The 23,006-nt window shown below is 36.8% G+C and overlaps 1 protein-coding gene across 2 annotated transcripts in view; it reads right to left on the bottom strand.

Moving 5' to 3' along the window:
* LOC307122622 (equilibrative nucleoside transporter 2) overlaps positions 1–23,006 on the bottom strand; it is a 35,896-nt gene that overhangs the window by 11,377 nt on the left and 1,513 nt on the right. The window contains exons 1-10 of one of the 2 annotated variants that reach the window (XM_079810733.1): positions 15,155–15,331; positions 14,832–14,892; positions 13,950–14,031; positions 11,765–11,910; positions 10,124–10,263; positions 6,767–6,901; positions 6,513–6,610; positions 6,349–6,427; positions 4,466–4,644; positions 4,258–4,360 (exon numbers count right to left, since the gene is read on the bottom strand). In XM_079810733.1, coding sequence (XP_079666859.1) covers positions 4,258–4,360; positions 4,466–4,644; positions 6,349–6,427; positions 6,513–6,610; positions 6,767–6,901; positions 10,124–10,263; positions 11,765–11,910; positions 13,950–14,031; positions 14,832–14,869 — 1,000 coding nt within the window. In that variant the 5' untranslated portion in view covers positions 14,870–14,892; positions 15,155–15,331. Of the gene's footprint in view, positions 1–4,257; positions 4,361–4,465; positions 4,645–6,348; positions 6,428–6,512; positions 6,611–6,766; positions 6,902–10,123; positions 10,264–11,764; positions 11,911–13,949; positions 14,032–14,831; positions 14,893–15,154; positions 15,332–23,006 lie in introns of those variants that run through there. The other variant, XM_079810732.1, reaches the window with a different exon arrangement.

Raw genomic sequence — 23,006 nt, 5'->3', positions numbered from 1 at the left:
GTATTTTGTATCACTGATGCAGTCCGTTCTCTTAGCATAAGCCCTGTCTGAGTGAGGCTTCTCGAAGTTCCTGCCTTTATTAGAGAGAAGAATATTTTCAGCCCCTTCCCACCGAAGCTTCGAATATTCAATGTTGATTACTACAGAAGGTTCGAAGCTCAAAAATGGTATTTAGACCAGCGTGTTGTGGCCTTGAGATCCTATGTTGAAGGAACAACATATATTTCTCATGTCGATTCAGTTCGGTTTAATAACAGTGTAAAGTTCATAAATTATGGAATAATGATGTCATCCAGTTTAGTGTTAATTTCGTCAGACGAGACGAGACTAAATATGTTCGTCAACAACCTTTTTTTCCATGACTAAGACGAGACGATGATGAGACTGCACCAATGTCCAAAAAAACGCTGACTAAGACTAAATGAACATGCATTATTGTTGACGAAAAAGGACAAGACTAAAATGTTGATAAAATCTCTCTTCATTTTCGTCTTTTCAATCGTCTCTACTTTTTCATCATGAGATTTTCGAATATTGAATATTTCGAAAGAGTTAAACTCCTGTTGCTGCCAGCCTGTCATCTTGCGGTGGCGTGGTTCACGGAGCGCTCAATACTTCTAGCGCTGTGTCAATACATTTGAACGGCTTAATATTTTTATTATTTATATTACAATTAGTGTAGTAATGAGGCAAATTAGAGTCATTTTGTGGCTGGAAAATGTATAATTTTCATTTGTAATGCCATTACCCACCAGGTGCCTGTATGGCTCTTTAATCAATATACATGTAGTCTCGTTGCTCAAAAAAGTATTGCAGATCATAACTGCTTACTTATATGTGAAATTTTAAATGTTAATAATAGTGAATAGTAAAGAACGCAAGCAAATATAATTTAACCCCCAAAAAGTTTAAAATAGTGCTAAAAGGCAAACTTATTTTTCCTTATATGTACAGTAGGCTATATACATATGAATTCATACTGAATCAAGATCGAAATCGATATTTGTGCCCATCGTCTCATAAGCTAATGCTGATTTTAGGCATCTACACTGTAAATCGACCAGTTAGCTATGGTGTTGTGGAACATATATTATGCAGGTTATATATATTTTATGTAACTTATTTTGCCACACAATAGATTGGGTTTTCTTTTAACTAAAACTAGACTAAAATGACAAGACTTTTAGTCGACTAAAACTTGACTAACAAGAAAAGATATGTGAATGACTAAATATGACTAAAACAAGGACATTTGGCACAAGACTAAAGAGAAGACCAAGACTAAATTAAAAATAGGTGACAAAATTAACACTAATCCTGTTCATTTAGTTCTCATCCAATAGGAAAGTCAACAATTTTGCCGAATATTAAAGGGATAGTTCACCCAAAGAAGAAAATTACCCCATGATTTTTCCCCTTCAAGCCATCCTAGGTGTATATGACTTGTATATATATATATATATATATATATTTATTTATTTATTTTTTATTTATTTTTTTGCCGAAAGCCAGTGATTATAGTTTATAAAGTTTTAAATATGGATATGTTTCTTACAAAAAAAACCATCACTTTACCTGAGAAGGCATTTATTAGCCCACTAGAGTCTTATTTATTACTTTTATGATGGATGAATGCGCTTTTTGGAGCTTCAAAAAATCTATTCAATGCATTACAAAGCTTAGAAGAGCCAGGATATTGTTTACTATCACTCTGATTGTGTTCGGCTGAACGAAGAAAGTCATACACACCTAGGATGGCTTTAGGGTGAGTAAATTACGGGATAATTTTCATTTTTGGGTGAACTATTCCTTTCAAGGAACACTCCACTTTTTTGAAAATAGGCTCATTTTGCAACTCCCCTAGAGTTTAACAGTTGAGTTTAACCAGTTTCGAATCCCTTCAGCCGATCTCCAGGTCTGGCAGTAGAACTTTTAGCATAGCTTAGCATAGACCATTGAATCTGATTAGACCGTTAGCATCTATCTAAAAAATGACCAAAGACTTTCAATATTTTTCCAATTTAAAATGTAACTATACTGTAGTTACATCGTGTACTAAGAGAGACGGAAAATGAAAAAATGAAAATGAAAAGAAAGTTATATGGCTAGGACCTATATTCTCATTCCTGCGTAATAATCAAGGAACTTTGCTGCCGTACCATGGGTGCAGCAGGCGCAATGATATTACACAGCGCCTGAAAATAGTCCCCAGCACGCTCTCTGTGGAAGAAGGTTGTCACGTTGGTTATGTTGACGGAAGTTATCCTATTCTTAGGTGCTGTGTAATATCATTGTGCCTGCTGCACCCATTGTATACAGGAATGAGCGTATAGTTATAAAATCGCAACTTTTCATTTTCCGTCGTTCTTAGTTCACAATGTAACTACAGAAGAGTCAAGTTTTAAATAGGAAAAATATATTTGGTCATTTTTGAGCGAGATGCTAACGGTCTAATCAGATTCAATGATCTATGCTAAGCTATGCTAAAAGTGCTACCGCCAGACCCGGAGATCGGCTGAATGGATTTGAAAAAGGTAAAACTCCTTTAAGAGTGTTCCTTTAAGTGTCCTCAACTAAGCAAGCCAAAAGGCGGAAGAGGGAAGTAACCCAAACTCCATTGTTGAAGGAAATGGAGAAAGAGAGAAAAACTTCGGAGAAGCCAAGCTCAGTCAGAGGGTTATTTCAAATAAAGCACATTTAAATTCAGATTACACCAACCAGTCCTGTACAAAAACAACTAAAATGTGGTAAAAATAAAAGGAAAACAAACACTAAACACCAAGTTAAAGGGTTAGTTCACCCAAAAATGGGAAGGCCAATGAAAAAAACTGTTTTAAGTCTAGATTTAAAAACAGAGATCAAAGGAGCACTTTTAATGTTGAATTGAAAGCGCTGCTGTTTGCTGTTGAAAGTACTTGAGCGCTTTTCTTTAAAGATCCACCAGATGGCGGCATTTATCAGGTTAAGACGATTAAGCAGCATTAAGAAGAAAACTGTTGACATTTAATAGAGATTGAGCAACCTCTATTTTTAGCCTTTGCCTGATCCTATCTGACATTATCTCAAACATGAGGAAGGTTTTGAATTTGATGAACATGCACTTGCTTTGTTAATCATTAGCATAATTATTTAGAGGGGCAAGATGTAGAAATTGCATCACGTGACTTGAAATGTCAGTGTTTGGTCAGGGAAAACTATAGGGACAACATGCACATGTATGAACCTGATCTACAATTGTGTACACAAGCCAGCCTTATCAGGCTATTTGCAATGTTTGCCTTTGCAATGTTGTGCATTAAAGACACTGTAAGCAAAACCACGGTTAAATTCATGGACTGGTCAATTGAAAGATTTTGGGCTATTTTGTTCCCATAACATGTCTTCTTTCAATCTAGTGGCAAAATACAAATGTAAGTGTTTATTACACTTTATCTATTTGTGTCTATAGATTTCAATTACAATATATACCTTAAAGGCTGTGAGTTTATGAACAGAGTCAAATCTCCACTACAGCAGATTTACAAACATCTATATCCTGAAGGTTTTACAGCGGGGTTTGTTCATTTTTAATTCACCCGCTTTTATGTACCATTTTATTCCTAAAAACAGCGGTTTTGTTTATCTGGCTGTTGACAGTATTTTCTACAGAGATGACATGAAGACAAAAATATATAAATCGTTTCAACAAATTAAGAATTCCTTCCCTCATTTTAGTTAAATCGTTGCCACAAAATAAGAATTCGTCCACACAACCGTTGTGGCCATGTTGTCCCAATTCATTCCGTTGTTTCTATTTAATTAAAACAAATTCTTAATTCTGTGATGTGGGGTTTTATTGGGGTTTATTCAGTAATTTTGAACCTGACTTTATCCAATTTTAATATTTCTGTTCTGGAAATGTATGCAAATTAGTGTATTGTGAATAATCAACTTGGCAATTTCAGTTTTTTTTACCCTATTTTACCTTTTGACCTTTTGTCTTACACACATAACCAATAGAACTAAAGCAAAACAATAAATTGAGAGCACTAATTCACAAATAAAGAACATATCAATATATTACCGTGTGTGTGTGTGTGTGTGTGTGTGTGTGTGTGTGTGTGTGTGTGTGTGTGTGTGTGTGTGTGTGTGTGTGTGTGTGTGTGTGTGTGTGTGTGTGTGTGTGTGTGTGTGTGTGTGTGTGTGTGTGTGTGTGTGTGTGTGTGTGTGTGTGTGTGTGTGTGTGTGTGTGTGTGAGTGAGTGAGTGTAGTCCATACCCCAGTATCCTCCATAGACGGTTTTCACATCCACGGTAACAGCCGGGAAAACTGACAGGGTTACAGTGAATACAAACGTCACACAAAATGCCATAACCCAAATCTAGAGACGGAGAGAGAGGATGATAACAATAAGCTGTTAAAGATTCAAAACAGACCACAAGCTGTAAGACGTTCTGATACTTTGATTGGAAAAATATAACTGCACCTTTTTAAAGACCTGCAGGACGGAGCTCTTCTGGGTGGATGTGTTCTCTGTCTGCAGTGAGAGGAAGGCCTGTTTGCTACCCTCCTCTTCACTCAGACAGTTGGCACCTTTGTTAGGATTCCCGTTGGCTACAGAGCTATTAGACAGGTCGTCTGTCTTCTCACATTCTTCCACAGCATCTGGAGGAACATAATTAACTTAAAATAAAGTATTCCCATGTGGAAAAGAAGTGTGCTTAATTGTACTGAATGTGCACTAGAATGCATTTCATTAATAATATAATATTAATTAAATAAAAAAAAACGATATACTTTTGTGACTGTTTCAATTTGAGTAATTTTGTAAAATTAAAAGTTTTATTTTAAAGTGCATTGTAAATCAATGTTTTAATTTTTGCTGTGCTTTAAGTACACTTATTTTGATGTGTTGACTAACAAACTAAAGCACATGTGATTTTAGATGCAACTTCATCATTACAAATGTGTAATTACGAATATTTACATATGACATTTTATTTTAATACTTGTCATTCAGCAGAACACTATTTAAAAAAAAAAAAGGAATTATGAAAATACATACACTATATTGCCAAAAGTTTTGGGAAGTATGCCTTTACATGCATATGAACTTTAATGACATCCTATTCTTAATCCGTAAGGTTGAATATGGAGTTGGCCTATCCTTTGCAGCTTTAACAGCTTCAATTCTTCTGGGAAAGCTTAGGAGTGTGTTTATGGGAATTTTTGACATATTTGTGAGGTCAGGCACTGATGTTGGACGAGAAGGCTTGGCTCGCAGTCTCTGCTTCAATTCATCCCAAATGTGTTCTATGGGTTTGAGGTCAGGATTCTGTTCAGGCCAGTCAAGTTCCTCCACACCAAACTCGCTCTTCCATGTCTTTATGGACCTTGCTTTGTGCACTGGTGCGCAGTCATGTTGGAACAGGAAGGGGCCATCCCCAAACTTTTCCCACAAAGTTGGGAGCATGAAATTGTCAAAAATGTCTTGGCATGCTGATACATTAAGAGTTCCTTTCACTGGAACTAAGGGGACAAGCCAAACCCCTGAAAAACGTGCTTTACACCACTGCATCAGACGCTTTGCTTTGCTCTTGGTGATGTAAGGCTTGGATGCAGCTCCTCGGCCATGGAAACCCATTCAATGAAGCTCTCTACGCACTGTTCTTGAGCTAATCTGAAGGCCACACGAAGTTAGGAGGTCTGTAGCTATTGACTCTGCAGAAAGTTGGCGACTTCTGTGCACTGTGCGCCTCAGCATGCGCTGACCCCGCTCTGTGATTTTACATGGCCTATCACTTTGTGGCTGAGATGCTGCTGTTGTTCCCAATTGCTTCCACTTTGTTATAATACCACTAACAGTTGACCGCGGAATATTTAGTAGTGAGGAAATTTTACGAATGGCAACCTATCACAGTACCACGCTTGACTTCACTGAGCTCCTGAGAGCAACCCATTCTTTCACAAATGTTTGTAGAAGCGTCTGCATGCCTAGGTGCTTGATTTTATACACCCGTGTCCATGGAAGCGATTGGAAAACCTGAATTCAATGATTTTGAGGAGTGTCCCAATACTTTTGGCAATATAGTGTATAAAGATGTACTTAATTGCTACTGAACTGGGAACTAAAAGCGCTTCATCGCATTTAATATAAATTTAAAATATAATACATTTTCCTTTCAATGCAATTAGCATGCAATAATGTGCCTGAAAACATTACATTCGGCTCACACTTTTATAGTATATTATTTCTGTAATAAATTAATATTTTAAAGATACTGAATATTGCTTTTTATCTATTAATAATGGTGAAATGGCAATCCAATATGTGCATGTTTCACAAGAACTTTATACACTTAATTTCACCTGTAGGCAGCAGCCGACTGGACACCACCACAAGCTCGTAATTCTTGCCTTTGCTGTCCAGGTAAAATCTAGCAAACTTCTGCAAACACACACACTCCAAAGATCAGTCTCAGAATTAGCTGACTAAGAACAGCACAGATCTGCCCGGACCTAAACACACTCACCAGTTTGGGTAGCAGCATGTAACTGATGAGCGTGACGAGGGTCCCAACACATGGAGTGATGAAATAACCCAGAGCTGCCGTTTCACTGTCAGTTTCACCTGTCACACACACACACACACACACACAGAGAAACATGAATGTTCATTTGGCAACAGTGAATCTCTGTGGAGTTAAGTAAGCTAAATCTAAAAAGGAAAGAAAAGCAATGCTGACCTAATGGGATCTCAATGATACAAAACAACAATGCGTCTCACTTGCTATGGCGAAGATCATTGCAATAGCAGCAAATGTCCCTGCGAGTCCCTGTCCGCTCATAAAGATGGCACTGTACCTCTGGGGCAACAAACCCACCAAACCGAACAGACTTCCCTGTAACACGGCCCCGAATGCTGCCAACAGAGAAGAACGATCATCAAGAGCACACATAACAATACTGATCTTTATAGAAAGAGTGGGTGAGTGATATACATACAAAAAAAAAACTGAAACTGGGATGCACTGAAATGAAAATTATGGGACGAAACAGAAAATTCTGGATGCACTTAATTATTTATTATTTTTGTATAACTGTTTTAATATTAGACATCTTAATGAAATTCAATAATTTTAAATGATAAACTGATAAAGTGATAAATGTAAAAAATACAAGCCAATAAAATAACCACACTTTTATTAAAAAATTTACACACTAAAATTGGACAGAAGATAAATTAATATTAAATATATTCTATGTAAATGAATTAGATTTAACAGATTTATATTTTGACCAATTATCCAAATAATGTATAGGCCTGACCTACAAAGCTATTATTATCAGAGCATGTGAGCAGAGCATAGCGGATCAGTGAACGAGAGGGTAGCATCGTTTTACCAGCATTGCCCAGCACGGCTATACCACACCATGTTACAGCACAGCGTTTATTTAATGGTGAGTTTGTTTTCCGATGAGCGGTACATGAGTGAAGCGTTTGCACGGGCCGTGAACAACTGAGCTAAGGGCATGTGCAAAAAGCGGACTATTGAGCGACGCGCCATTCCGCACAGTGATAACGGCTAGAGCGGGGTGGCATATACAAAGTTAATTTCGGGGATGGTAAGATTTTTTTTTTTTGACGTGAATTACACTGATTATCTCTTCACATCTCATCACAGCACCTGTTAGTGGGTGGGATATATTAGGCAGCAAGTGAACATTTTGTCCTCAAAGTTGGTGTGTTAGAAGCAGGAAAAATGGGCAAGATGACTGGGTCAGAGCATCTCCAAAACTGCAGCTCTTGTGGAGTGTTCCCAGTCTGCAGTGGTCAGTATCTATCAAAAGTGGTCCAAGGAAGGAACAGTGGTGAGCCGACGACAGGGTCATGGGCGGCCAAGGCTCATTGATGCACGTGGGGAGCAAAGGCTGGCCCATGTGGTCTGATCAAACAGACGAGCTACTGTAGCTCAAATTGCACAAGAAGTTAATGCTGGTTCTGATAGAAAGGTGTCAGAATACACAATGCATCGTGATTTGCTGCGTATGGGGCTGCATAGCCGCAGACTAGTCAGGGTGCCCATGCTGACCCCTGTCTACCGTCGAAAGCACCAACAGTGGGCACGTGAGCATCAGAACTGGACCACTGAGCAATGGAAGAAGGTGGCCTGGTCTGATGAATCACGTGGATGGCTGGGTGCATGTGGATCGCTTACCTGGGAAACACATGGCACCAGGATGCACTATGGGAAGAAGGCAAGCCGATGGAGGCAGTGTGATGCTTTGGGCAATGTTCTGCTGGGAAACCTTGGGTCCTGCCATCCATGTGGATGTTACTTTGACACGTACCACCTACCTAAGCATTGTTGCAGACCATGTACCCCCTTTCATGGAAACGGTATTCCCTGGTGGCTGTGGCACTTTCAGCAGGATAATGCACCCTACCACAAAGCAAAAATGGTTCAGGAATAGTTTGAGGAGCACAACAACGAGTTTGAGGTGTTGACTTGACCTCCAAATTCCCCAGATCTCAATCCAATAGAGCATCTGTGGGATGTGCTGAACAAACAAGTCTGATTCATGGAAGCCCCACCTCGCAACTTACAGGACTGCTGCTAACATCTTGGTGCCAGATACCACAGCACACCTTCAGGGGTCTCAACACAATATTAGGACATAATGTTATGCCTGATCTGTGTATATTATTAACTATAGATCATTCTTGGGTAAATGTATCCTTAAACGTTTAGAAGGAAGTGAAATAATGCAATTTGAAAGTTTTCATGGTATTGCTGCACTGGTGTGCTTACGGATAACAGGTTTAAAAGATGGACAACTAAAGGCTTAACTGCCTGCCTATTGGACATTTATGAATAAGGGAAAGCTTCAGAGCTTTCAGATGCTTAAAAGGAAATCATGGGCTAGAGATCTACTATTGGAGATGTATCAAGGAAAGTAGAAGATGGGTTATTAAAAGTGTTTTTTTTTTTTCCTAGCCTATCAATTAGATGTCTGTAAAAATGTAGTCTCCAAGTTGTATAGTGGGCTACAACAAGCTATGCTGGTAGACATATTATATATAAAGGAGAGATGGGAGGGGGAAGGCAATCTTGAGTTTTTCGGTAGAGGAGTGGGAAAGAGTATGCAAGTCACAATGGAAATGTATGCATTCTTTGTTCTGGATGGAGTTTGCGTGAAAGGGTGTCGCTAGTTTTTTCTCCACAGTCATATAGATCCAATTGTTGGCGAAAGTGCAGGGTTGATAAAGCAAATCATTTCCACATTTTCTGGAGCCGTCTTATTGTGTAGAAATTATTCTTAACATTCACATTCCTTTCAGTTTTGAGATAATGTACCTGTGTTTGTTTTCAGTACTATGGAGAGATTGGATTGAGTATATATCCCCTATACGATCAGATTTTGTTTAAAGCTGCAGTCCATAACTTTTTGCGCTCTAGCGGTTAATAAACAGAACTGCATACATGTTGCGGAAGAACATTGCAGCCGGAGCTACTTCTCTCAGTTTATGTCTATGGCGAGTCACGCAGGGACTGTGCTCCTCCGCAGCGGTTCCTACCAGACCGGTCTGAAATAGTCCCAATATAAACACTTATTATACGTGTACCATAATGATTCAGGGTAAGAAAAAAACACGATTTGGAAAGTGGATTCATGTTGTACATTCTCATTATATAATTTTTGTAAATCTTGAACACAAAAAAGTTACGGACTGCAGCTTTAACTGAATATTAGGTGACTTAGGGCAGACATTTCGCAAGAATTGGGTAAATGTTTTGTGGTGGGTTTGTTTTGCATGTTGGTTTTTTTCATATAGGGAATGTATAAGATTTATCCATGTCAAATGTATAAAAATATACTCCTTGGTTTCAAGTGATGTTATACTTTAATGTAATTAATAATATAATCTCTGTGATTATTTAAGTGTTTTACATTGATGATTTTTGTATTTCCCTATATTGATTATTGGTTTTAAACAAAACTAAAAGAAAACAGTTGTGCTGCTTCATATTTTTGTGGAAACCGTGATGCATTTTTTTCATTGCAATAGAAATCTTTATGCATATCAGCATATATCAGTAGAAATATTGTTATGGTGATATGCGGTTTCAAAATCACTAACAATTGATAAACCAGATAGTTGCCATGGTGACGGAGAAGAAGCGGCCCTCCTCCATTGGGACCTTCACCAGGACAGCAGTGAGGAGGAAGAGTATGAAGATGAAGACTAAACTGCCTGCTATCCTTATCCTCTCTGAGATCCTGAAACACAAATGGTCTGGTATATTTTACTGGTTTCAGTAAATGTTTGGCATTTTAAACTTTACACTTTATTTGTTGTATTTTAACAACAACAACAAAACATTTCAGGTGCTATATTCTGGCAGAAGAATGATGCTTAATGAATTTGTGTAATAAAATATTTAAATGAAAATGTGTGTTCTTAAACATTTTACTAGTTGTTAGTGAATGTGATATAAAAAATTATCTAACAAAAGTTCAAAATGTATTTGATGTCTTGGTTAAAGGGTTAGTTCACCCAAAAATGAAAATTCTGTCATTAATTACTTACCCTCATGTCGTTCGACACCCGTAAGACCTCCGTTCATCTTCGGAACAGAAATGAAGATATTTTAGTTGAAATCTGATGGCTCTGAAAGGCTTCCATTGGCACAATGGCACTTTACACTCTCAAGACCCTTAAAAGGTACTAAAGACGTCGTTACAAAGTCCATCTCACTACAGTGGTTCTAAAATAACTTTATGAATCGGCGAGAATAGTTTTTGTGTGCAAAAAAACCCTAAATAACGACTTACATAGTGATGACGATTTCAAAACAAGGCATCATGAAGCTTCGAAGCGTTATGAATCAGCGAGTCGATTCAGCGGTTTGAATCGCCAAATTTCAGCAGTTTGGCGGTTTGACATGCGATCCGAATCATGATTCGGCTCACTGATTCATAACGCTTCGAAGCTTCATCAGTCGTTATTTAGGGTTTTTTTGCGCACAAAAACTATTCTCGCCGATTCATAAAGTTATTTTAGAACCACTGTAGTGAGATGGACTTTGTAATGACGTCTTTAGTACCTTTTAAGGGTCTTGAGAGTGTAAAGTGCCATTGTGCCAATGGAGGCCTTTCAGAGCCATCAGATTTCAACTAAAATATCTTCATTTCTGTTCCGAAGATGAACGGAGGTTTTACAGGTGTCGAACGACATGAGGGTAAGTAATTAATGACAGAATTTTCATTTTTGGGTGAACTAACCCTTTAAAGGGGCTATATGCGTTTTTCTGAAATTTAAACTCGCGACTGACACCTGTGGCCAAAAAATAGAACTGCTCTTATTTTCTGCTCGCTCTCGCAGTGGTGGTGACGTCACATCCGCAGACAGCGTGGGAAAAATCCGACCCGACAGAAAATAGGAAAAATAGGATACAGGCTTATAGGTGCACCCACTGTGAGCGGACAAGGTGTCAGTATGCTCATCAGGAGAAGTTTGAGTCATAAATGGTAAAATAAAAAGGCTATTGTTACGTTTATTTTTGGGGAAAAGTTGCATATAGCCCCTTTAATGAGAATGGTTTCATTCTTTGTGATTTTATCCTTTTTTTTACATTACTGCACCATTGTTTACACCATTGTTGCACCTTTGAGTTACATTTAGAGTGCATTTCATAACTATGTTAAGCGCCTTTTGTGCTGTCAATATGGTTTGTGTGCTAAGGTCAAGCACACAAGGAAAAAAATAACAAATTCTCACCGCTCATAGAGAAAAGAGTTGAGCAAAGTGAACAGCAGCAAAGGCAGCTGGGAAAGCAGAGTCATCCAGTTATTGAAATAATATTCCACCCTATTTGTTATTGTTCCATTCCTCCATTCAGACGTATTGAGTCTGTTGTTGAAATACTGTAAAAAAAAAAATCAAAGATTTTAGAGACACTAAACAATCACTTTCAACACTACAATATAAACAAATGTAACTTGGCAGGTCATACTTCTTCACATATGACCTGGCAGATTAAGTGGATCAACAGATATGGATTTCTTGATGGCCAATTTCGATATATATATATAAAAAATTGTTTTTTGTTTTAGTTTTTTTATATAAATCATTTGAAAGAATCAAGAAAAGAAAAACATAAAAAGTAAGTAAACACTGTAACCAACAGGGCACACAGTAATCTGGTAAATCTGAAAAATTATTATATTATATTATATTATATTATATTATATTATATTATATTATATTATATTATATTATATTATATTATATTATATTATATTATATTATATTATATACAGTATATAATATATTATATTATTATATATTATATTATATTATATAGGCTGCAACCTTTTAAGACTACATCTCAAATCAGACTAACTACAGCTTATAAAATAGGATTTAAACACAGGAAACATTTCAAAAAATAGAAAATTAACCACAACACAGTAATATCACAATTCTTTCAAAAGCCTTTGATTCTGTAGATCACAAAATTTAGTTGGATAGACTCAGCTGCATAGGTTTTAGCTAAATAAGTATAAATTGGTTCAATAATTATTTATCAGAAAGAACGCAGTGTGTCTCAGTAGAAAATTGCACTTCTATAAATTTAAAAATTAATAAAGGTGTCCCACCAAAGGGATCAATCGTAGCACCAGTTTTCTTTTCAATATATATTAATGACCTAGGTAATGAGATAACTACAGCTAAACTACATTTATATGCTGATGATACAATCATTTATACAGTTGCACAGTCAATGAATAAAGCCATAGAGCTATTACAAGATTTCTTTCAGGTATTGCAATCCTCATTGTTAAAATTAAAATTGGTTAGAAATACTAAAAAAATGAAATATGCGCTCTTTACTCGTTCTCATACTAAAATTGTGATTCCACCTATTTTAACCTTAGAAGGGGACTGTATAGAAAAAGTTAACAGATTGAAGCTAAAAAGAGAATCATCCAAAGTTGTTTTCTCGCTGTGCTGGATTATGGTGATGTGATCTATATGCATGCAAATCTATCTTCACTAAAAAAAAATGTATTATATATATCATGCTGCAATACGATTTGTGATTGGTGTTCCTACACGTACCCATCATTGTACTTTGTATGAACTGGTTGGTTGGCCCTCCTTGTATCAGCGGAGAAAAATGCATATGCTGCTGTTTACTGCTAAGGCTCTGTTAGGCAAATTGCCTCCATATATCTGTAGTCTTATATCATACTGTACTTATAAAACCAGATTATCATCTTCTAAATTACTTTTAATTATGCCTAGATCATATTCTGAATTTGGCAAAACTGCCTTTATCTCTTATGCTCCTAGGCTATGGAATGAGATGTAGAGTATGTTGATGCTATAAGTGCTCCCATCTTTAAATATTCTTAGAAACCTTTGGGAGGTTTATTTGAAAAAAAATTATAGTTTATGTTTATATATATTATTTTTATATATACAATTTTTTTTTCATTATTAAGAACTGTAATTATATGAGTGCTGGACAGGACTTTTTGTATTTTGTATTTCTCGTTTTGTGTGTCTTTTGGATTTATTTAATTTTGTTGTGATTACTTGTGCTGCCATTTTGGCCAGGACTCCCTGGTAGAAGATATTTATATCTCAATGGGATTATTTCCTGGTAAAATAAAGGATAAACTTAAAAAATATTAAAACAAATTATACAAAAAACACAATTATAGCGATTGCAGGAATATGAGACAAACCGCCAGAGCAGTGATCTGGCTAATTAGTTCAATCCTGGCTGTTAGCCAACTAGCAAACTACATTCGTTGGGGGAATTCAGATCGAAAAAAGATCAATGTCCTGGGGGGGGGGGGGGGGGTGTTGTTCCAGCTGATTTGGCTTAAAGATTTTCTGAGAAACTCTTTTTTGATTCCTGATCAAATTTGGAATGTTTTCCACATTCCATTACCATAGATGCTGTCATGAAGAAGTTCCATGGCAACAGTGTTCCCAGGCCAAGGATGAAGAATATGACCGCGACAAGGTGGCCGCTAGACAGAAGAGAGAAGACAGAAGTCTTACAGTCTATTTGCAATACATTCATGTGACATTAATTTCCCCATTTAAAAATAAATTAAGAAATGTAAAACAAATATATATATTATCTTTAGTTCACAGCATGAATTATTATGAATAGTACAAAGCTAAAACCAAGTGTGGAGCAAGTGGTTTGAAATTTAGAGGTTTTTTGTTTTCTTTTGTTCCAAATACATTTTAAGACCGCTCCATCACATGCAAAATAAACCAGCAGGCTCATGTTTCAAAGAACAAATCCTCTCTCCAAGTTCTGTTTGTAATTTTTTGTTAAATAAATATTAACTTGACAGTGTTCATCGAACATCTATCTTGTTAATTGACAAAAATGTAAGACCACTGCAAATGATAAGACAATTTACACTATTTAAGCCTTTTTTTTATTTTGAAAAGTGATCTTGGGACACATTAAAAACTTTAACGGCCCATGGCAACCCTAATTTTACAAAAAAATATTTTAATGCAAATCATCTCAATCTGAATTAATTCGCACGATTTTAACATCAAGAGGAATAAATGAGAAATATAACTTATTTGTTGTTCACTTATAAGTATATGACCCCAGGTACTTGTGGAAAGCTATTAGCTTGATAAGAGTCTGTATCTGTCCATTCTGTTGACTCACTCAAGAGCTTTCAGAGCAATTAAACTGAATCCCTGTGCTTTTTTGAAAATCACATACCATTGAGGTTTACTCAGTCCTGAATCAATCTGGTGTTGAAGGCAAAAATAGGAAATTAAATCCAAAGAAACCTACCGGTCTTTGGGTGTCCGGGCGTCCTCTCTTTTGTTCATTTTGTATGATGTACCGTTGGCAGCTGTTCAAAAAACAAAACATAAAATCATGAAAAACGCAATTCAAGCTTTACGTTCCATTAAAAATGGCATGTTTCTTCAGCTCCAACAGTGATTTCATTCAATACACAAAGGTCTGAGTGATTCCAGCAGTGTTGGTTCTTTAAATAGTCACAACATCCGTCCGTGACATTAGCTAAAAACAGCTTTTGGACATCATCAAAGCCACTGCGCTCAATAATGGGGTTGTAAAGAACGAGAAAAATATTCACGAGCATTCTTTACCTTCATTTACATCACATACAGAATCTGAAAATATTTAGGCAGAATACAGTAGTCCCTCCACAAAATACTAATTCCAAAAGAAAGACATTTGTAGATGATTGCATTAGCTACAGTTTATCCAAACAAAAGTTTAACTAAAATAAACATGACTGTGTACGTGAACAAACATGGCGTTCTGTGAGAATTGGGGAACAGAGAGAAGGAGGAGCACTCACGCTATGTCAGAGCAGGTTTTACTCTCTCTCTCTCACACACACACAGGAATAAACCATTATGTTGTTAGAGGCTATTTAGGATGTTTAGTTAGAGGATATTTAGTTTATGTAAAAGGAACATGGTAAAGAATAAGTGATGTAAAGAAACTTATTAAAGTTATAATGTGTGGTAATAACCCTTGAGAAAAAGAAGTGTATATAATTGCATTGAATGTGCACTTGCAAACTGTCAAAGGTATATATTTTTTAATTTACTTATAGACGATAATATTAAATAAATAAAAGGCCTCTTAATGTGCTTTTAATAACACGGTTTAATATCGAGCACATCCTCAGGTTTAGCAACAGTAGAATGCATTTTACAACACTCATTTGGCTGATTTGGATGTTTGAGAAGTTCCGGCTTTTAGGGAGGTACGAAAGCGCACAGCTGTGAAGGAATAGAAATGCGACTGCGGAACACAAATAATTGTTTTACCTCGATTATCCTGTTTTCATAATTGTAGGTAAGCCATAACTGAAATTCAAAAACCAATTACGATTAATTTACAAAGCCCTAGTTGACAGTACTTTTTTTTAGACTGATCGGAGTTAAAAGGCTGTTTTTAATACATTGTTTGTGTGATCTGCCTCATGAAGGGTTTGGGACTAGTGTATGAGTCATGTTCACGTGATTGAAGCAGATGGTGTCTGGTGTCAGATGTGTTAAGTTGTACATGTTGTTTCCTTTGCTACAGTTTGTATATGTTGATCAACAGCACCAAACCCAGTTACTACAATAGTTCTGACTTACTCACTTCATATGCACGACACGTCATTTTTATAGAAATCAGAGGTGGACAGTAACTAAGTACATTTACTTGAGTACTGTACTTAAGTACACTTTTTGAGTATCTGTACTTTACTGGAGTATTATTTTTTAGGGATACTTTTACTTTAACTTCACTACATTTGAAAGACAAATATCGTACTTTTTACTCCACTACATTTCTATCAAGATCCTCAAAGTAGAAAGTCGTTTCTGTAGCAGCTTTTAAAGTCGGTGGATGATTTTTTTTCTTCTTTAAAAGTTTTTTTTTTGCAGACAGCCTATCAGTAATCACTCGTGTATAGGGTCATGTGAAGTTTCCCAACATTTTTTGAACACTGATCAGTTTACAGCAAAATGGAAGAAGGCGGTTCCTCTGCACAGTGTGCCGTACTTAAAAAGTATGTTTCAGTTTTCTCAAAAGATTAAAGATTAGTTTAGTTGGCATACACTTTGATGCATGTCTCATAAAAGGTTCACAAATATAAATGTCTGGGAGAAAGAGAAGAGTAAACAGAGAGAGAATATCGTATGCGTATCAGAGTATAGGGTCCATGCATTCAGCCTTAAAGTGACAGCAGCTTTGTAAAGAGCTTTGTAACGTTTATAAAAGAAATTTAAAATTTAAATACTTTACACACTCTACACAAATGTAAAGAAATTAGTTTAAGGTGGTCTTATGCTAGCATGTCGGATGGAGCATCACTGACTGGCTTAAACCACCATGGCATAGCGTGCATTTATACAACAATGCAACGATAATAAAATAATGCATTGACATAAAAAAGGAAATTTACTTTTGATACTTAAGTACTTTTAAAAACAAATACTTCTGTACTTTTACTTAAGTAAAAATCAGTTTTTAGAACTTTCACTTGTAACGGAGTAATATTTGACCAGTGGTACTTTTACTTTTACTCAAGTAATAGAGTTGTGTACTTTGTCCACCTCTGATAGAAATAAATGCTGTGTAACCTGTTTTGTCATTGTTGGTGAAATGTATAAAATGTAGAGCCTTCAAACTGCTGGTGTATTACTTGTTCAAAAGTCAGTAGAATATTGTGACTATATGAAACAGGTTTAGAACAACTTGAGGGAGAGTAAATTATGTTTTGTTTGGTGAACTGTCCCTTTAAAGGAACACTCCACTTTTTTGGAAAATAGGCTCATTTTCCAACTCCCCTAGAGTTAAACAGTTGAGTTTTACCGGTTTCGAATTCATTTAGTCGATCTCCGGGTCTGGCAGTAGAACTTTTAGCATAGCTTAGTATAGATCATTGAATCAGATTAGACCGTTAACATCTCGCTCAAAAAAAGGACCAAAGGCTTTCGATATTTTTCCTATTTAAAACTTGACTCTTCTGTAGTTACATCGTGTACTAAGACCGACGGAAAATGAAATGTGTGATTTTCTATTACTGCGTAATATCATTGTGCCTGCTGCACTCATGGTACGGCAGCAAAGTTCCTTGATTATTACGCAGGAATGAGAGTATAGTTCCTAGCCATATCGGCCTAGAAAACCGCAACTTTGAATTTTCCGTCGGTCTTGGTACACGATGTAAATACAGTAGAGTCAAGTTTTAAATAGGAAAAATATCGAAACTCTTTGGTCATTTTTTGAGCGAGATGCTAACGGTCTAATCAGATTCAAAGATCTATGCTAAGCTATGCTAAAAGTGCTACCGCCAGACCCGGAGATCGGCTAAATGGATTGAGTAAGTCTCAAATGTTTAACTCTAGGGGAGTTGGAAAATGAGCCTTTTAAAAAAAAAAAAAAGCGGAGTGTTCCTTTAAGCCACAAAAGACCCAGGCATCTTTCGGTTTGAGCACTGAGTCGGAGCTGAACACAGATATGCAGTTTATGTTGGCAAGCCTAAACAGTCATTTAGTCTACACACAAAAATTATGGATCGACCAATATGGATTTTTCATCAGCCGATGACCGATACGGGCTGACGATTTTTCTGATTTTCGAGCCGATATTTGGAGCCGATACTGCTTTTGCTCCCTCAATTTACATCATAAAAATGACACGATCATGATGATATTTTACATTTATTGAACAAAAAAAAAACTATATTTAACAAATAGTAAAAACAGGTGAGGTAGAACAAGAAAAAAAAAATAGTTAAATGGTGAAAATAAATATTTAAGCATAAATAAAATAATTACACTATTGCACAGTATCAACAAGCAAGCAGCATAATAAAGTGCACACTGACTGTACTACACTTAATTTTAAAACCATTTACAACCTAGTCATTTAATGCTTAGGTGCACTTAACTTAATCTCTTGTAGAGCAACACCAGCGGTAATTCAGGAAAAAAAATCTCCCAATGCTCCACGTAAAACTTCGGTCTTCCGACCTTTTACCATCGTATGCGTGAGGAAGGGAGAGCAAGACAGTTTGCGCGCAGCCGGAGGAGCGTCTCTCTCTCTCTGCTCGTTCTCTCAGCAACAGAAGCGCAACAGTCAGTCTCATCACTCACCGATCATAAGCGGGATAAAAATTTGGTTTGGAAGCCGCCAAAAAACGCAGTATGTGACGGACGGCGTTGATTTTGTGGCGCACCACCGCGACTTAGTCTATGTGTGGAAAACACTGGAGAGTAGTGTTAGACCGATATATCGGCCGGCCGATATATTAGGCTTTGTATCAGTAGAAACCCGGTAGTATATTCAAATTATGGTACTTTCCCCCCTCATATCCCCCTGAGACAAGAGAATTCTGCATTTTATTTCTGGAAAAAAATTATCCGATGGCGCAGATATAGTCATTTTGCATCATCTGAGGATTTTTTGGCCAGAGGCTAAAGACAGCCACTAGATGGAGCTGTTCCGCATGTTATCAACCCGCCCATGGGCGCAGAGATCTCACGCACAGCATGTAAGACACAGACAGCCGCACGGACAATCATAACAGGGCGCGGGGCAGAGTAAAGTGAGTGTTTCAACTTTTCAATTAATTCCTGTGATAGTTTAGCTTCCATATGCGATCTGAAAACACCAGACTGGCGCTTAATGTTACCTCAGCTCTGCTCAGCTCGGATGAAATCTGACACTGTTGCGTCTGTGCCGTGTATTGTAATTGTAGTGTTTATTCTCTAACTGAACGAAATGATTGACATTTTCTGTCTTTTCTCAGTCTAGAAGGCACCAAATTCAAAAATAATTTCACATTTCTACTGCATAAATTACCCAGTTTAAATACAAAGCTTAATGCTAAATCACTGAAGTAACCCTTTAAAGTGACAGAAGTCTAATAAACCTGCTGATAATCAAACAACAAAAGACAAACAAAAATCATTCACAAATCATGACTAAATAAACTAAAGGGAAAGGTTGAAATATAAGAGGCTTTGGTTACAAATCCACTTAACTGTACACTTGCGTATTAAAAAGTGTATTTTTAAAAACTGTACTTGCATATAAAATAATATTAACCCTTGTATGGTGTTCTGGTCTGTTGGACCCGTTTTCATTTTTTATCAAAAGAAAAATGATACGATTAATAATTTTTTCAAACTGAGACTCATTGGCCTTGGCTCATTTCCTGTGAGTAATATATATCAGAACACCAAAAATGCCAAACGTTTTCTGGGATTTGGTAGGTTTAGGGATAGGGTTAGTGTAGGGGGATAGATTATACAGTTTGTACATTAGAAAAACCATTATGCCTATGGAGAGTAACCATATCCAAGTGAGTGAGTGAGTGAGTGAGTGAGTGAGTGAGTGAGTGAGTGAGTGAGTGAGTGAGTGAGTGAGTGAGTGAGTGAGTGAGTGAGTGAGTGAGTGAGTGAGTGAGTGAGTGAGTGAGTGAGTGAGTGAGTGAGTGAGTGAGTGAGGGAGTGAGCGCGTGCGTGCGTGTGAGAGAGATTGTGTGTAAGTTAGGGATGTGACGGTGAGGAAATTTTCCCACCGGTTAATTGATGTGTGACAACACCGGTAATACCGGTATCACCGGCGGAGGCTTTTAAATCACTAATTCTATCTAACCGAAAGTAACATGCACACGACCGCTCTGAACTGAAAACGCGCCAGTGCGCGCACACCGTGAATGACAGCTCGTCTGTAAATGCGCGCTCTGTGAGGCCATGGGTGCGTCTCAATCAGTTCCCTAGTTCAGAATCAGTAGTCAGGGCACTGATCAAGCATTGATCAGTCTATGATTGAGATGCACGCCATGAATGCACACTGTTAGTTCGCCCGTAAAGCCTCGTTTATACTCGACGCGCCCGCACGAGCGCGAGGGTGCGCGCGGCAAAAATAAATGCGCGCAGTCAGCGTAGCGCGGAGGCTCGCACTGCGGAGCCAGGCGAAAGTAAACAATGCGCGCTCTGTGCGGCCGTGCACATTTTACTTTCGGTTTTTAATTAGCGCCAATTCGGCTGCGGGTTGCTTGAATTGTGGGTTCATTAGCCTATTATTTTTAATGAAAAACACAACAACAAAACAAATGACAAACTCCTTTAAATAGGCGCTTTTACGTTTCGCTTTGAAACCAAATCTTCCGTGATCATCTCAGTCAGCTCCTCACTCTTAAATCTGATGAATGACTCCTGCCGCCTCCGAGACTCACGGTCGGATCCTGCTTTATTAAGCAGATACGTTCAGTTTTTATTTGTATTGTCTGTTCTCTAACTGAACTAAATTATTTTATTACTATAAAAAAAATTTAAAAAAAAGACGGTGGGCGGTGCCACGGTGGGCAAGTGATGTAACCGGTGTTGAGTCTGGACACCGGTAACACCGGCAACACCGACTATCGTAGCAAGCCTAGTGTAAGTGTAAAAGAATGCAAGAGTGAGTTTGGTTTCTACCCCTGCCGTTCCCACATGAGGTTGCAATTATATTATACTCAAATGTCAAAACATTTACTCGAATCAATGAACAGCATTAATAAAGCCCCAGTATTACAGATCATTAACTAAAAAAAGTTGGTTTAGGGTTTAGTTACCCTTTAAATGTGATCTAAAAAGGTAAAGAGAAAATATGAACCATATATGCTGTTTATATTGCTTGTAATTGGGATGACGTAAACATCTGTTGAGTATTTTAACATAACATTTTTGATTGTGTTGAATTAAAAAAACAAAAATGCAGCGGGTCCACCATGAACACTGGCTGAATAACAAAAATATGAACACCACACAAGGGTTAAGAAAAGAAAAGGCCTTGAAGGTACACTTTCATGACTATTTCGTATAGCACACAATACACTTGCACTTTGTAATAATGTCAAATTTAAAGTTTAATTTTAAAGTATATTTTAATCATGTTTTGTACTTGATTATAACTTTAACTGTAGTGTGTATTCAATATACGAGTTGATATTTTAAATGTACTAAATTACAACTTCATTACAAAGGTGTAATTACAAACATTTAAATACTTGACATACAAAATTCAGTAGAAATTACAGTATAGTTTAGCAAGTTCATCTAAAGTTCAGCTAAATGCATTTAATATTAATTGAAACTAAAATACATTTATTTAATTGTAATTAATACACAGCGTCCGAACACATTACATTGAGTTTGCATTTAAATATATGTTTTATAAGTCTATTATTTTTGTAATAAGTACTGCTTTAAAAAATATGCTAAAGTGTACTTTTTCACAAGGAGGAGATTGAATTCATGAGGGAGGGAAAAGTACCCTGGAGGGTTTTCCTTTCCATTTAACCCAGTAATGCATGGAAACAAAGAACCACTGTGAAAGCCAGGCCGTTTATTACCAACAGCACTGCAGCTCACAAATTATCTTCACAAGAGACAAAGAAATGATACACAAACAGTTTATCCAAACCATTACACACACTCAGAGAGTAACATGAAGGAGGTGATACTGGGAATTTAGCTGAATGCCTAATTAACCCTTTAGTGACTGGTCTGCTTCCATTTAAAACATCGGCAAGAGTTTTAGCAGTATCGCTGGATTAAAAAGTTGTCAGTAAACCAGAGGTAGAGTTAGAGTATGGAGGACCAAAAGTACTCAAAATGAAATGCTTCAATAAATAATGAATTCAATAAAACAACAATTAAGTGCACCAGTTTATTCTGAAATAGTTGAAAAATTATTAAATAATTTAATTAATAAATTAAATAAATTATTAATGTATCCATTTGTAATGTAAAATTCCATGAAAAGACAACATTTATTGTTTAATATGTTTCACAATATCCTCTTTCACACACTATTACTGTGTTTACTTTAAATGTCTCTTTTTTCATAATAAATGATGTTAGGCCAGGTTTTGGGAAAAGCTGAAACTGGACTCATCAGAAAAGATCAGAATCAGGCAGATCTGTCTTTGTGAAGGATGTGTAACTCAAGCCAAGTGCAAGGTTATCCTGGATGAAAACAGGACAATGCTCCAAGCCAGGCCAATCAAAGGGTGGACCACCAGATCAAGACCCCGTCATGGCCAGCCCCATCTCCAGACCTGAACCCCACTGATAAATTCAAGAGGTTAAGCAAGAGGGTCACTATTCTTGAATGTTCTCGATAGGAGTGGCATAGAGTCGCCCAACAGCAATGTGACTGACTGGATAGGGAGCATGCCAAGACACATAAAAGCTGTGATTGGAAATCAGGGTTATACCACCAAATATTGATTTCTGAACACTTCCTAAGTTAATAATTAAAAATGAATATAAACTTGTTTTCTTTGCATTATTTGAGGTCTAAAAACATGGCATTTTGACCAGTTGTCATTTTCTGCAAATAAATGACAATTAAATGAAAATATTCTTATTTGAAATTCGGAAGACATGTTGACAGTAGTTTGTAGAATAAAACAAAAATATTAATTTAAAAAAACTT

Source organism: Gobio gobio (assembly GCF_949357685.1).
Source record: "Gobio gobio genome assembly, chromosome: 2".
Classification (NCBI taxonomy): Eukaryota; Metazoa; Chordata; class Actinopteri; order Cypriniformes; family Gobionidae; genus Gobio; species Gobio gobio.
Note: the sequence above shows the minus strand (reverse complement) of the source record. Positions and strands in the feature narration are given on the sequence as shown.